General features: G+C 43.0%; 1 protein-coding gene across 1 annotated transcript in view; it reads right to left on the bottom strand.

Annotated features, from left to right (window-relative positions):
* Positions 1-16,393, bottom strand: part of AP4E1 (adaptor related protein complex 4 subunit epsilon 1) — a 163,672-nt gene that overhangs the window by 71,974 nt on the left and 75,305 nt on the right. The window contains exons 12-15 of the mRNA XM_075342741.1: positions 11,176-11,288; positions 5,770-5,888; positions 1,521-1,823; positions 477-591 (exon numbers count right to left, since the gene is read on the bottom strand). Coding sequence (XP_075198856.1) covers positions 477-591; positions 1,521-1,823; positions 5,770-5,888; positions 11,176-11,288 — 650 coding nt within the window. The remainder of the gene's footprint in view (positions 1-476; positions 592-1,520; positions 1,824-5,769; positions 5,889-11,175; positions 11,289-16,393) is intronic.

Raw genomic sequence — 16,393 nt, 5'->3', positions numbered from 1 at the left:
AGCAAAATTAAAAAAACACAAAACTACACGTTCACTTTACATTATATGATTAAGATTAGCAATTAATTAATTAAAATTATTCAAAAAGGAACGCCCCTAATTCGTTGAATCAATGACGGCATTGCACACAGCTCTTTTTATTTAAGTCAAAAGGGATTTACAGAAAAAGGCAATAAGTCATGAAAGTCATTTCTGTCATCGCTTCAGACGTCGGTCAGTGCCCATGCGCACTATGAAGCCGGGTGTGGCTGGGGACATCTGATCATAAGCACTGCTCAGCATCTGAAGCGATGACAGGTTATATGTGAAGGTCAAAGAGGTGGGATCCACACTAACGAGGCATTTGTGACTTGTCTGTGGATATGATGAGATGGGAGTACCCTTGTAGCTGTCTGATTATTAACTTTATACCAGAAATGAGGTGTATACTCTTTTTCATGTAATCTAGGTTGTAATAAATAGAAAAAGGCACCTACCTTTTTCCCGAGACAGCTTTTCCTCTTGACGTTGGTGATGAGGCTTGTATGGGGCTGCGCCATTACTAAGAGCTTCAGCCACAAATCCATCCATAAAAGACAGAGAAGCATCAACCTGTAACCAAACATTGTACAATGAATGATTCCTAAGGTTAATACACAAGTGAATATACTATCAGATGCACAGGTGGCATGGGAAAATTAACATTACAGATTTATGACAGTAGGGGCCTGTGAAAGTTGAGTATACAATGTGATAGGACAGCATCAACCACAAAATGTCAGCCATATGGTGGTCCAGGAATGCAGGTACGCCAAAAACAGGACAATCCCCAGTACTCTACGAAATCTAGGGAGACTAGGATGGGGTAAAACGTAGAAGGTTCCTCTTATTATTCCATCATAAGTACAGAGCGGGAAGGCAATATTTAAACCACAACAAAGAGGTGGATGCTTATCAAGCCATCTTGGTTTGATAAAGACTAGTGATGAGAATGCACTACCATGTTCGTGTGCTCGGTACTCAAACAGCAATTGGATGCTCGGATGGGCGCAACTTGAGTATAATGGAAGTCAATGGAGGACTCGAGCATTTTTACGGAAGTTTTCCCGGAAAGATACTCGAGTCCCCCCACTAAGTTCCATTATACTCGGATACTCGAGTCATGCCCATCCAAGCATCCATCAGATTGTTACGAGTACAGAGCATGGTTGTGCTCGCTTGGGATCGAAAGTTGCCTTTTCCTTGTACTTGTAATAATCCTTTTGTACTCTGGATTCTGTCGCCAACTTAGTCTACTGTGTAAAAGGTGTGACTGGGCGCTATAAATAGGAACACAACAGGCAATCCATTGGATATCCAGCACCAACATGTCCGTGATAACACAAATGCAGGCAATTCAGGATTTTTATCTAATGGAGAGTTGCTCTTTAGGGCAATTTAATGAACTTTAGCACCGTAAGATTACAGAGAACGGATCAGCATTTTTAGTCACTGTAAATGAATTTGCAGCAGTTGTTACCAGTGTTGAATAGGATATTTACCAGTAAATCTTCACAGCAGGAATTGAGTGGAAAAAGTCTGTGCATTAGCGGCCTGTCATCCCACAGCGCTTTTAATTCACAGGCCTGCTGCCGCATCCCCGTGTCCAGGCAGGTTGTGAATGCTTGGATTAGCTGATCCACTAGTAATGAATGTGGAGTGATTGCAGACAGCTTTGTTATTGCAGCCATAATCCAGGCCGTTGTTTCAGAAGTAATTGAGCTTTGTAGCAGAATATTGTGAAGTTTAGGTATCACCGATTCTGTAGGAACCTGATTTGCCAGATAGGAATATTCTCCTAGAACCTGAAAATAGCAAAATGGGTTCATGGGAAGTGTTAGTGCTAAGTAACTACAGGATAGATGAGAACGTCTACAATAGTTTGGGACCAACCACCGAGGCCCTCGCCACAAAAATGAAGCATGTTTGTCTGCCTTCTGCATGGAGCATACGGAGCACATGCTTTATTCAGTCTATGTGGGATTGCCAGAGAAAGTCGAATACTGCACTATGACCTCCAGCAAACCCATACAGAATGAATACAGCGGCAGTCACCCATGCGCACTGCCACCCCATACACACTGGATACGCCCCTACTAATAGACATCCTGGAGAAAGGTCATAACATTTTGCAACTGGAATACCCCTATAATGTCACTTTGTGTAACCAAATGCAGCATAAACATTTATAGAAAGGCACCTATAAATGACATGCAAGTCAGCGGAGCAGTTTATGTAGTTGGAAAGTTGGGCAAGAATCATAGCTGAAATTTCTCGGCTTTGCTTGTCTCTTTAAAAGGGAACCTGTCAGCAGATTTGGGGCCTATAAGCTGCGGCCACCACCAGTGGACTCTTATATAAAGCATTCTAACATACTGTATATAAGCGCCCAGGCCGCTGTGTAGAACATAAAAAACACTTTATAATACTTATCTAAATGGTCGGTGCAGAGCAGATGGGCGTCTCCGTTCTCCGGTAGCGGCGCCTCCTCTTTCGGCCATCTTTGTCCTCGTTCTTCTGAAGCCTGGGTGCATGACGTGTCCTACGTCATCCACACAAACAGACACTGGGGTCCTGTGCAGGAGCACTTTGATCTGCCCTGAGTAGGGCAGATCAAAGTATTGAAGTGTGCATGCGCGGAACCTCAATGCCGGCTATTGTGGATGACGTCGAACGCATCATCCACACAAGTTTCAGAAGAAGGAGGACAAAGATGGCCAAAAGAGAAGGCGCTGCACCCGGAGAATGGAGACACCCATCCGACCCATCTGCTCCGCACTGACCGTTTAGGTGAGTATTAGAAAGTGTCTTTTTACGCTCTACACAGCTGCCTGGGCTCTTATATACAGAATTTTAACATGCTGTATATAAGAACCCACTGGTGGTAGCCGCAGCTTATAGGCCCCAAATCTGGTGACAGGTTCCCTTTAATATCTGCATACAGAGGGCAGTATGTACAATAAAAAAAAAACAGAGTAAAGCTGGGGTCACACTAAACGACAGCGACAACGACGTCGCTGTTACGTCACCATTTTCTGTGACGTAGCAGCGACCTTGTAAGTCGCTGTTATGATCGCTGCTTAACTGTCAAACACAGCAGCCGAAGCAGCGATCATAACGACATGCGTCGCTGTGCTGCAACATGTGCAGAGAGCAGGGAGCCGCGCACAGTGAGCGCTGGCTCCCTGCTCTCCTAGCTACAGTACACATCGGGTTAATTACACAATGTGTACTGCAGCTACATGTGCAGAGAGCAGGAGCCGGCGCTGGCAGCGTGAGAGCGGCGGAGGCTGGTAACGAAGGTAAATATCGGGTAACCACCTTGGTTACCCGATGTTTACCTTGGTTACAGCTTACCGCAGCTGCCAGATGCTGGCTCCTGCTCCCTGCTCGCTTCATTTCGTCGCTCTATCGCTGTGACACACAGCGATGTGTGCGTCACAGTGGGAGAGCGACGACCAAAAAATGAAGCTGGACATTCAGCAACGAGCGGCGACCTCACAGCAGGGGCCAGCTCGTTGCTGGATGTCACACACAGCGACAGCGACGTCGTTGCAACGTCACAGAAAATGGTGACGTACCAGCGACGTCGCTGTCGCTGTGTGTGACACCACCTTAAGGCTATGTTTACAAATTGCTTTTTTTCTGCTGCTAATCCTCTCTTAGCAGTAAAAAAAAAATTTTTTTGCTCATTTTTGAACTGTTTTGGGGGTGTAATTTGTCTACAGTACATGTCTAAATAAATTTAATTTCATTCACCACAAAAGCAACAAAAAAAATAGCTGCGTTTTTACACGCTCATTGCTTTCAATTGTGCAAAAACGCTGAAAAAATTAACGAGCTGCTTCTTTCAAAAACGCAGCAGTTTTCCATTTCAGTAAGGATAAAAAAAAAACAAAGTGTCTGTGTGTACATGAGAAATTGCAAAGCTTTTGCTGGTCCCGTAAAAAACAGCTTTTGAATTGCATAAAACTTATGGGAAAAACATGCAAAAAAAGAAAAAGTAGCAAAAACACAACGTGTGAACATAGCCTAAATCTGTCAGCATAGAATGCGTGTTCCATCCAATACAGGCACACACTGTGCGTGGCCAAACATTTAAGTGGTCATTTCCACCCTACCATTTCACTTTGATTCATAGCTTTGGCTTTGTGGAGCTAGAGAACGGCAGAGATAGGTAGAAAGTAAGAACGTGGGAAGGTGTTCTAAGCATTTAGATATAAATGTTTTATCAAATGAAGAGTTTAAGTCTATATAGCAGAGCTGCATTCACAGTTCTGTTCTGTGTCATTTGGAAACAGTTGCAGAGAACGACTGTTCAAACCAAGAACAGGCGCTCTGTGCATCATGGCGACCTTGCATCCTCGGCTCTCGTTGTGACTGTGGGAGCGCGCGCGGTACAACAGAACTGCAGCCCACCCACAAAATCAGCTCACCGGTCTCCTGTGAAGCGTGTGGCTCATGTTCTTCAGAGTGTGGTGTGCGTCGAGATGATTTTGTGGGCAATATGCAGTTCTGTTGTGACCGTGCACGCTCACAACAAGAGCAGTGGATGTGAGAGCGCATGCGCTGCCCTCGTATAGTGCATACGGCAGTCCACTGAAAGATGGCGCCAGAGATGGAGTCAGCGCCTGCGCATAGCACTATCTTAGTGAAGAGTTTCATGCAATACTTGCAAATGATAGCGCATGTGCCAGAATGAAGTTGTAAGATGGCGACAGGGGTAGAAGGCCAGGCAGGCAGACAGGGCAGGAATAGATAGCAAAATCTGACCCATATATTCCCTTCCTGTTGCACGGGTCAATGAAATAACACGTGCACAGAAATACGTGCAAGTAAAGTTCTAGCAATGCACTTTACTTGCACATATTTCTGAAATAAAACCTCCAATCTCAGAACACAAGCTATGCTTACATTCAGCATCCTAGCTCCAGTATAGCACTGGCTTAACTTTATATATAAAAACCCTGATGGGTGGTTCTCTTTAAATATTGGGACCCACCATGAGGCACCGAGTGCCTGTTCTTGGTTTGAACAGTCATTCTGTGTGACAGTTTCCAAAAGACACAGAACAGAACTGTGAATGCAGTTCTGCACTATATAGCTGCAGCTCTTCAGTTGATTCAACATTTACATCTAAATGATTTGAGCACCTTAAAAAAAGAAAAATCAAAAATGAGCACACGTTCCCCATATTAGAAAAAGCTCCGATCACAGGAAAAACCGCTTCCTCCAATTATGCTGATCGGTCTCGAGTATTTGCATGTATCATCAGACCGGTCAGTGATGCCAAGCTGAATGGGGCGGATGGAGGAGCAGCCCGGTGGCTTCTTCTCCCCATGCCCAGCTTGTTTCGGAGTACGATATAGCTGTCTGTAGTCTGTGATGAGTGTGCGCCTGTAGTTCTTGCTGCCTGTGGTTTGGACCGCAGGAAGTGTCTGACACGTTCCCTTTAAATCAGAACAGCATTATTTTAATCAAATCCTCAACTAATTAAAATAAAATTCTTTCCGATACGTCCTGTAAGCAGATTTAGACTTCTGCAATTTGGAATATGTGAAATATTGTTGTACTTATTTGAAAATCCTCGGCTAGCAAGTAGCGAGTGTATAATTAGAAGTTAGCTAGTGTGAAACAGCCAATTTACATGGCGGCTCAGAAGAGAACAGCCTGGCCTATGAATAGAAAATGCTAATGTCTGCTTCATGTATCCCAGCACAAAGGCAGGCTTTTCACTAATATTTTCCTCACCCAGCTGATAACCTGTAGGAAGCGCTGCGGATAATGAACATTCTCCATTTCCAGCAAGGCAAGATAAGACTCCACCGCATACAGCCGGAGCTGTCCATCTTCCTTTTCATCACCAAATCCTGGAGAGTTGGAAAATTACATTTTAAACACAGACAGCACAAACTGGACAAAGGGACCCCGAAATATACGAGCCCCCCCCAGACAGCCTGCAGAACGGTCATGGCCTATGATACAGAAATGTGCAGGAACAATGGTCCCATGTACATCGGGCTTAGTGCGAACCTGCAGCCTCCAGTTGTTAGAATTTAGCAAGAGCGCATAAATGCTGATGGAGGCTCGGGGGAAATAAACTGATAGAAAAACACAAAGGAAACTGGAGGAGAGGAGGGAAATGGAAATCAGGTCTAAGCCAGCGACGCTCAAAATATAATATTTATTAACAGTCTCACTGCCAAATGGCGCGGCCAAATATAGATCTGCAAAGTCTGCACACTCTACGGAATTATAAAGTCAAGGGCTTCTCTCCGCAAACACTGATGGCACATCGCAAGAATATGGCCTGAATGTTTGATCAGTAAAGGGCAAACACCCATTAGGAAGATGAAGCCTCAGGCCATCATAGTCAATAGCCAGTCATGTGGCCTTTGGAAAAAGCTGAACAGAGCCAACAGATGGCCACGAAGCATGGCACATTTCCAGCGCCTATGCAATTTAATTCTGTCCATCAACCGACTCTCACGGTCAGACACTGATGGCATATCCTAGCGATAGAACAATGCTTGTGCTAAAATGAAATTTATCAGCAGGATTTCTCATCCCAAACTATTTATATACATATGTAGCTTTTTCAAAGACAGGTCAAGCAATACTTTTACATAGCCTGTCTGTTCCTCCATAACTGAGAAATCAACAAATGAATTGATAAGCAAATAAGAGAGTTATTTGTTGATCTGAAGCCTTGGTCACTCCAGCTCTATTTTTCACCCAGAGCGCCTCCTTCTACATGTGTGACTGCCTCTATGCTGTGTGACTTCAGATCCAGGCAAAGGAGATATCAGTCAAGTAAAAGAAGGTGGCACTGGGCAAAGAATAGAGCTGGAGTGACAGAGGCTTCAGATGAACAGCATGTGAGTAGTAATTCAAAAGCCGATTTCTCAGTAATGGGAGAACAGACTGGCCATGTAAAGGTATTGCTGGACTTGTCTTTGAAAGATCCAAATTGTTAAGGGGGTGAAATCTTGCTGACAGATTCCCTTTAAAGCGGCGTGCTCAGCTGCTGTGTTTATGAGCACGCTGAACATTTACTGATCAGGCCGGCAGAGTGACCACACTGCTCTGAACTGAGAGAGCTCTAATATGCAAGCAAAGGCAGCTTTGTCTCTGCAGTATACGGAGAGTGCAGGAGCACTGAACCCTGCTGGAGCCAGCGATCAGGGACGCTGCAGAGCGACACTTGCAAGCATGTGCCCCTTTCCTAGGAAACTGGTCATTTTAAAGGAACATGGTAACCTATGCAGAGAGCAGAAAATTATAGAATTAAAGATCCCTCTGTTCTTGAAAGCGGAGAGAATTTTTAATAAGCAAATTAACTTACTTGTTTTTACAAACACTTTAACCAGTCATGAACATAAGACCACCCCTTTAGTTTGTTAAAGCTTCGCATTTGTAATCTCTGCCCACAATGTAATTTTTTCTAGAAATAGTGATAAGCGACAACCACCATGTTTAGGTGTTCGGTACTCTTAAGGAGTAATCGGACACTCGGATGGGCTTCACGCATGTACAGACTATAATGGAAGTCAATGGGAACTCTAGCATTTTTCCAGAAGATCTTCTGGAAAAGAGCAAGAGTTTCCCTTTGACTTCCATTATACTCGGTACATAAGTCTCGCCCATCAGAGCGTGTGACTGCTCGTTGCGAGTATTGAGCACCCGAGCACGGTAGAGCTTGCTCATCACCATTATATGAATGAGTGGTTGAACTTATAAAAGAGTTCTCGTTCTCTTTATTTTAACAGATGTGTTGGGGACGCAATCTTGTGGCCCTCACTAGTATAGATGTATTATAGGTTCTCCTGCTGTTCTTCTTACTGTCGCCTTCCTCACAGACTGCACCATACATCTGTCCACAGAATGGTTGCTGATGTAGGAGCAGATGATCAGACCTGTCCATCCAACAGCCTCCTCCAACTGAAAACAGCAGCATTGTTGAATTGGAGGAGACTGATGGACAGGTTTGGTCACATGCTCCCATCAGTGGCCATTTTTGTGGACAGTCGAGCAGTGCAGTCTGTGAGGAACGCTGTACTATCAAGGACATCAGAAAAACCTGTAATACTTATAACAACTTAATGTACACCCCGCACCCAGAACTGCTCAGATGTAATGAATCCAGCTCCAACATCTACATGGATGCCCAGATATTTTTCCAACTACTTAAATAGGACCTGTCACAAGGTCAAAAGTAACCAGTTTTTACCTTTATTATATTCCAACTGCTCCCCTTAGTATTATTGGGTTTTTCTTTGTTTTATTTTTTTACAGTTCCAGAGATATGGGTCTTTTTATTTAGTGATAATTTGTAAGGTCTTTTCCAGCAGAGTATGTCTTTAGGCTCAAGATCATGAACAGTAGCACTAAATAAAGAGGCTCAAGTAAAAAAATAAATAAATAAAAATAAAGGATATGCAGGAGAGCAGGAATAAAGAGCAAAAACTGGCTACATTTGACCTGGCAACAGAGCCTCTGTAATGCATCACTCCAAGGTTTTTTTCAGGGCTTGATTGTTTTTCCTTTTTGGGGGAGTCGCACTATTGTGGTGATTTAAATCCAAGTCCTCTGCACCCTTAGGCCCTGTGTGCACTAGAAAATGGAATTTTCTTAAGAAAATTCCAGACCCTCTGAAAGATTACCGCACCCGCGGTAAAAAAATGCAGCAAACCGCACCCGAAAACCGCATGCGGTTGTACCGCAGGTTGTTCCCTGCGGTTTTTGACCATTATCTATGGCAAAAACTGCAGGTACCTACGGAAAAGTGACATGCAATTCTTTTTGCTGCAGAAAACATGCAGCAAAACCTGTTGGTGAAAAAAAATGCAGTGTGCGCACAGCATTTTTTTTTTACCATAGGACTACAGAAAGGTTATAAATATTTTCTGCAGCAAAACCGCGGTAAAACCGTGGTAAAAACCGCAGCATGCGCACAGGGCCTTACACTCATCCTCCTGCGTTTTCAGAACTTGCGTCATAAGCGCTAAATACAAGTTTATGAGATCCAGAGGCTTTCATAGACTTGTATTGATTAGACAGTGTTTCATGGAGTGTGCTGGAAGTCACTGGAAAAACGATGAAGACAGTGACAGCCATAGGACAATGGGCAGGCGATATATATTTAAAAGGAGCACTCCAGCGGTGGGGAGGGGAAATAAAAAAAAAAAAAAAATAAAACCACTGGAGTGGAGCTTTAATAAGAATCATACAATACATATGTATATGGAAAAATTATCGTAGAAAATTGTTCAAAACATCGCCACTTATTGCTCTTGATCATCAAATATGAGATCCATTTATCAATAACGTCTAATACTTAAACTGTGCAAACTTAAGAGTAGACAGTTCTAAAAAACTCCACATTTATCATAGTGCTTCATGCTGTCTGATAAATTTGGCTCATCTTTAGACTGTCTAATCTAAGCTTATACACCTATTAGTTGGGTTGTTCCAGAAATACATTTTGGCACTGAACCTTACCCCTGAGGAAGCCAGGTCCTGTGGTGAAACACCTAGGAAAACTAGCAGGTGGGAATGAGGACCCTATGAGCCCATACACCTACTGTAGGTGACTGGGCACATGGGACATCATTGAACAGTGTTACTGCATTAGTTATGTGCTAGTATCTGTATTTGAGCATTGCACCTCTTCATTATTGAATATTATTTCATGTCACTTTAGGGGTCGTGTCTATATATACCCATTTTAGATATCCATTATTATTTACAAGGCTCTACTAGTTATTATGCTGGTCATATGGGTAGTATCCCAGGGTCAGTTTTTGGACTAATAAACATGTTCCGGTACAATGTGTGCATTTTTAAAATGTTTCCATGTGTCTTGTAAAAGACTTGTGTGTTTTCTACATAATAATAATGTAAAAACACAAACACATAATGCAAGTCATGAAAGACATTATTTTGCTGCATTTATCTAGATAAACTTCCCCCAGTGTCTTTCTGTAAGCCATCTCATGGAGGAAGCTTATGAGGGGACCCTCCTTCAGGAGATCAGCTGAGCAAGAAGTCTTCTAGGCAATGCTTAAAAAGGGAACCTGTCACCAGATTTGGGGCCTATAAGCTGCGGCCACCACCAGTGGGCTCTTATATACAGCATTCTAACATGCTGTATATAAGAGCCCAGGCCGCTGTGCAGAATGTAAAAATCCCTTTATAATACTTACCTAAACGGTCGCTGTGGTGGAGTTGGCTCATATGGTTGTCACCATTCTACAATGTCGGCGCCTCCTCTTCAGCCATCTTCGTCCTCCTTCTGAAGCCAGTGTGCATGACTCTTCCTACGTCATACACACTTGCCGGTCCCACGCAGGCGCTCTACAATACTTTGATCTGCCCTGCTCAGGGTAGATTAAAGTGCGCCTGCGCAGGACCTCAATGCCGGCGAGTGTGGATGACGTAGGACGCGTCAAGCACCAAGGCTTCAGAAGAAGGACAAAGATGGCCAAAAGAGGAGGCGCCGGCACCGGAGATGCCGATATGACCCAACTCCACCGCATCGACCGTTTAGGTAAGTATCAAAGTGATTTTTACGTTCTACACAGTGACCTGGGCTCTTATATACGGTACATTAAGGTAGAATGCTGTATATAAAAGAGAATACTGGTGGTGGCCGCAGCTTATAGGCCCCAAATCTGGTGACAGGTTCCCTTTAATGAAAATTAGCTGTCTCCCATCTACAGAAAACAAGCCTCAATAGGTGGCACTTGTGAGGGAGTTTGCTTTACTACCGGGAGTCTGATTTTGCCAATCTCCATGGTCATGTTGCAAGGCTCAGTAAAGTGTCAGACATGACTAAATCCAGTAGTAAGATTGTTTTATATCCTCCTCTCCTCCTTGGAGAGACGAAATGTTATTCAGGCACAATTTAGTGACTATCCCCAGATAAAAAACAAAATTCTAATAATGTAAAAGCACAATTAAACTTATAGGAGAGAACATGTATGGCCCTGACATGGAGAAGACTCATACTATCAGTAGGAGGTGTGCAGAATCACTAATACAAAGTAATGAAATAGCAGCCTAATTCAATGTAGTGCCCATATATTTAGTTAGTAATATCACCCAGTGTGCACACCGTATGAAATCTTTGGTCCAGCAGCACATAAAGGAGCTTACCTTCAGCCAGAAGCCGTAGGAAGTTGTTCGGAATATCGGGGTGCACCACATCACCACCGATGGAAAACACTACATTCATGGTCTCCACAAACCACTGATTGTTTGGTGAATATGTAACAATATAGTCAAGGAAAATGATATTAATAAAGAACAAAAAACATCCACAAAAGGGAAGGAAAGTGATACAAATAATAACCAGTAGTCAATAAATGTAAAGGAGCCATTTAGACTTAAAGGGGCATTCCACTACTAGGATACTGATAAAAAGCTAAAACAACATAGGTCATCCAAATTGGATCTGTCAGTCAGCGAGCACCCCCGTCAGTCAGAAATATCAGCTCTGGCAGTATGTGGACGTATGTGTATGGAGAGGAACAGCTGCCAGTGGCCACTACACGGTGTACCAAACTGCTCTACTCTGTACACATCCGGCTCCTGCCAGAGCTAATAACATCTGATCAATGGTGGTAACAGGGACAAGCTCGCTCTGATCTGATAAGAATAATCTGTGTTATATAAAGATCATCATCAACATCAGACTAGGGGAAAAAAACACTTCAAAGTATATAGTCACTGGGAATATGCTCTGTGGAGGACTAGCCCAAAAAGGATGACAAAGCTATAGCTACTACAGATATAACATTATGTAACAGGACACTACTTACAGCTTAAAGGGAAGCCACCAGCACAAAAAGTCCTATTGTTTAAAATCAGATTTGAGTATTTATTTTTTGTTTTGTTTTTTTTTTTTTTTTTTAACACAATTTCTTTTTACATTGCACAAACTATTTAAAATGAAATATGGAAATCTTACAATTTTCACACTGGCCACTTGGGATTTTTTTTAGACTCATACTTTCTCTTATTTCAGGAAACATCATATGTATATATGATCAGGATAAAAACAATAGTGGCTATCGTTTGTTTTGAAGTGTCTAAAGAGCATGTGCAAAGGTCATTGTAACAGGAGGAGCAAAGTCAGCTATGACATAACCTACTGTAACGTCCTGTGTATATAGAGGCATTACCACTTATTGTAAACCCGGCCCTGCTGATAAGAAAACTACTGTAAACTCTTCTGGAAAGAAGTAACAGTCTTAAAAAAAAAAAAAAAAAAGGCCAACGAGGCAAATTTGTATGCCCAAGTTCTTGCCCAAAAACGCACTTCATCATTTGCTAAGTGGACTCCAGTAGATGCAGTACAAATTCAGGTTTGGGGCCTTGTTCGTCATGAGGTTGGAGAACAAGCCAGAACTTTGGCAATATTGGAGTGTTGACGTTCTATGGCTTTGAAGCCATTCACAAATGTTTGCATTACAACATTAATGCACACAGTGTCCGCCCTGAGATGACCTCCAACTTTGACCGACTTTTCACAGGTCAGTCACTGATCACTTCAGCATCAAAGTTTGCTGAAGTGTACATTCCCCATAGGGACATCTGTGTTGATGAGTCCCTAATACACTTCAAGAACAGGCTCAAATTCCGGCAATACCTGTCTAGTAAGAGGGCCAGATAAGGGTTTAAACCAGGGGTCTCAAACTTGGCTGGGTGTATGGGCCGCAAAGAGGACAAAAAATAATTTGGGGGGGCTGCATTCATTGCAGGACAAAGTGATATTTTTATTGGTACTATATATTATATATATATATATATATATATATATATATATATATATATATATATATATATATATATATATATATATATATATATATATATATATTTATATATATTTATATTTTTTACACACCTTTGGATCACTGATTTTGAATATTTTTCACTTGTTTATTATAACAAATGTGCACATTCTTTGTTTAAACATAAAAAAATAATTTTGATGGTAAAAAAAGAAAAAAGTCATGCCATATTTTTTTTTTTTTTTTTTTACATTTTATCCCTTTATTGTAACTAATAGTGTTACAATTAGAACTATATAGAAATTTTGGCCAACATTTTTTTAGTAATGTTCCCCATGTTGTTGTAATGTGCCCATCCTTGTCCCCTTGTAGTATTGTGCCCCATCCTAGTCCCCATCCTACAGTAATGTACTGATCCTTGTCCCCATCCTATAGTAATGTTCCCCATCTTGTAGTAATGGGTCTCATCCTTGTCCCCATGTTATCGTAATGTGTCCATCCTGTAGTAATGTGTCTCATTCTTGTCCCCATCTTATAGTAATGTTTTCCCATCCTTTTTCCCCTTGTATCAATCTCCCTATCCTGTAGTACTGACCCCATCATATAGTTATCCCATTCTGTAGTAATGTGCCCATCCTATAGTAATGTTCCCATCCAATAGTAATGTCCCCATCCTATAGTAATGTGCCAACCTTGTCCCCATCATATTGTAATGGCCCCATCCTATAGTAATGCCCCTATCCTATAGTAATGTCCCCAGCCTTATCCCTATCCTATAGTAATGTTTCCCATCCTTGTCCCCTTGTAGTAATGCCCCTATCCTATAGTAATGTCCCCAGCCTTGTCCCTATTCTATAGTAATGTGCCCATCCTGTAGTAATGGGTCAGGGGGGGGGGGGGCAGTCGCGGCGGCGCCTGAAAGTGGGTAGTGGCTATAACTTACCAATCGCTCTCCAGTCCTCAGCTTCCACAGACCCCGAAGTGAAGTTGAGGGGAGCGGTCTCCGGCCCCAGATCCATAGTGATTGGAGAGATCAGTCACAAGGCCGGTCTCTCCAATCAGAGCTGGGGGTAGGTGAAACAGAGGTCACCCAGCTCCAGCCAATGATCAGTGCTACAGCTCCACTGATCATGGCTGGATTTCAATGTTTTAGCCATTTTCAATGGCTCAAACATTACAGTGGCTGTGCTCGGCTAAGCGGCGTTCGTCAGCCAATCACAGCCTTCGTAGATCCGGGGAGGAGACACCACCCCTCCTGAGGTCAGGCAGAGGTCCCCTCCTCCGCGAATCTAAAAGGTATTTGCAGTGATCGCAACCAGCGGGGCTTCGAGACTGCGATTTCGCCATGACTTACTGGGTGCGTCATGGGTCCTTAAGTACCAGGGAGCAATGACGCAGCCAGTACGTCATAGGTCGCTAAGGGGTTAATGTGCCGTCCTTCACATACACACAAAAAAAAAAAACCTACACCATTCTTCTCACCTGTCTCGCGTTACCTCGACTGCCTCATCTCTGCTTCTTGCTGTCTGCAGGCCTGTGCCCCCGGTGACTATCGCAGCAGGTGCAGGGACCGCAGCTCCTGTCAGCGATTTATGTTATGGACTGAGCGTAGCTCCGGTAAAACATTCATCTGACATAAAGCGCAGACAGTGGCTGCGGCCCCTGCACCGGCCACGATAGTGAACAGTGGCATGGGCCTGCGGGCCGCACGAAGCAGCCTGAGGGGCTGCATGCGGCCCGCGTGTTTAAGACCTCTTCTTTAAACTCTACAAACTGTGCAAAAGTACCTCAGGGTTCACCCCCAGGTTTACAGTTTATGAAGGGAAAGTCACCCAAATTGAACCACTTAAATGCTGCCCTATCCTGGGAGGGTGTAGGAAAATTGTGTGGGATTTGGTGCACCCACTGCTGGATAAGGGTTAACACCTGTACGTAGATAACTTACACCAGCATCCCACAGTTCAAATCTCTCTCTGCCAGATCTACCTAAGCCTGCAGTATGGAGTGCAAAAATCAGAGGACTCCCTAGGACACTAATTTGGCAGCTGTTCACAAAAGGGTGAGAGCAGTGCCAAATGCAGCGACAACATGCTGGTGGTCAATTATAAGGACAAGAGGGAGGTCCTTTTATTGACCCCAATCAATAGTGATGGCAGCACCCCCACCCACTACTGTATGAGGTTCATCTACACAGGTCCACAAACCAAACTGTCCTGACGAACAATAAAAACATGGGGGGGAATTGAGCTCTCTGATCAAGTCCTCCAGTCCACAGTGCCATGCACAAAGCTAAGGTGCAGTACAAGAAACTGGTCATGCACATCGTACACATAGCACTGTATAACCTTTATGTGCTATCATGATGTGCAGGCCAGACCGCACCTTCCTACAGTTCCTTTAGGTAGTGATCAAGGCCCTTACTATTTTGGCACCTCAAGGGCTCTGCAAATACGCCATGACGCCTGCAGACTAGTCCATCAAAGTCGGCGCTCCAAATCATAACTCCCTTCCTTTTGGAGCTCAGCAGTGTGTCCAACAGTAGTTTCCCACCACCAATGGGTTATCGACATACTCAGGAGAAATTCCACAACCAGTTTTGGGAACCATTTTCTCTTGCTACCCTTGTTAAAATTAATATCTTTGGGCTCAAGCAACATTTTGTAAGAAAAATCAATTTGTTTCATTTTCATGGTTTAATGTTGTAAAATTCTGTGAAGCACCTGTGGGTTCAAAGTGCTCCATACACATCTCGATAGATTCCTTGAGGAGTCCAGTTTCCAAAATGGGGTCACTTGTGAGAACCTTCCACTGTTTAAGCACACCAGGGGGCTTTATAAATCTGACTTGACGCCCGCAGATCATTCAAAGTCTACCCTCCAAAAATTCACTCCTTCCTTCTGGAGCTGTCCAAACAAAACCACACAATGGGGTATAGGTGTACCAAGAAGAAATTGCATAACAAATTGTAAATTGCAATTTTTTTCTGTTACCCTTGTGAAAATAAAAAAAATTGAAGCGAAAAGAACATTTTTGTGGGAAAAATTAAGATTCTTTATTTTCACGGCTCAATGTTCTAAAATTCTGTAAAGCACCTGAGGGTTTAAAAGGTTCTCACACATCTAGATAAGTTCCTCCACATCAGGGGCTCTCCAAATGAGACATGGCAGTCGCTAATGATTCTAGTCAATTTTACATTTGAAAAGTCAAAATGGCACTCCTTCTCTTTCAAGCCCTATAATGCACCTAAACAGTTTAACACCACATATGGGGTATTGGCGAACTCAGGAGAAATTGCTCAACAAAGTTTGGGGTCCATTTTTTCCTGTTTCTCTTGTGGAAATGCAAACTTTTGGGATAAAAGTAACATTTGTGAGGGAAAAAAGTTAAAATGATCATTTTTTTCCCTTCTCCATAGTGAAGCATCTAAAGGGTTAATAAACTTCTTGGATGTGGTTTTGAGCAGTTTGAAGAATGCAGCTTTAAGAATGGTGTCACTTTGCTGTATTTTCTATCACAAGCCTTTCAGTTACTTTACATGTGATGTAGTCCCTAAAAAAAATGATTTGGTTGGAAAATGA

The sequence above is a fragment of the Anomaloglossus baeobatrachus genome, chromosome 4 (genome assembly GCF_048569485.1).
Source record: "Anomaloglossus baeobatrachus isolate aAnoBae1 chromosome 4, aAnoBae1.hap1, whole genome shotgun sequence".
Classification (NCBI taxonomy): domain Eukaryota; kingdom Metazoa; phylum Chordata; class Amphibia; order Anura; family Aromobatidae; genus Anomaloglossus; species Anomaloglossus baeobatrachus.
Note: the sequence above shows the minus strand (reverse complement) of the source record. Positions and strands in the feature narration are given on the sequence as shown.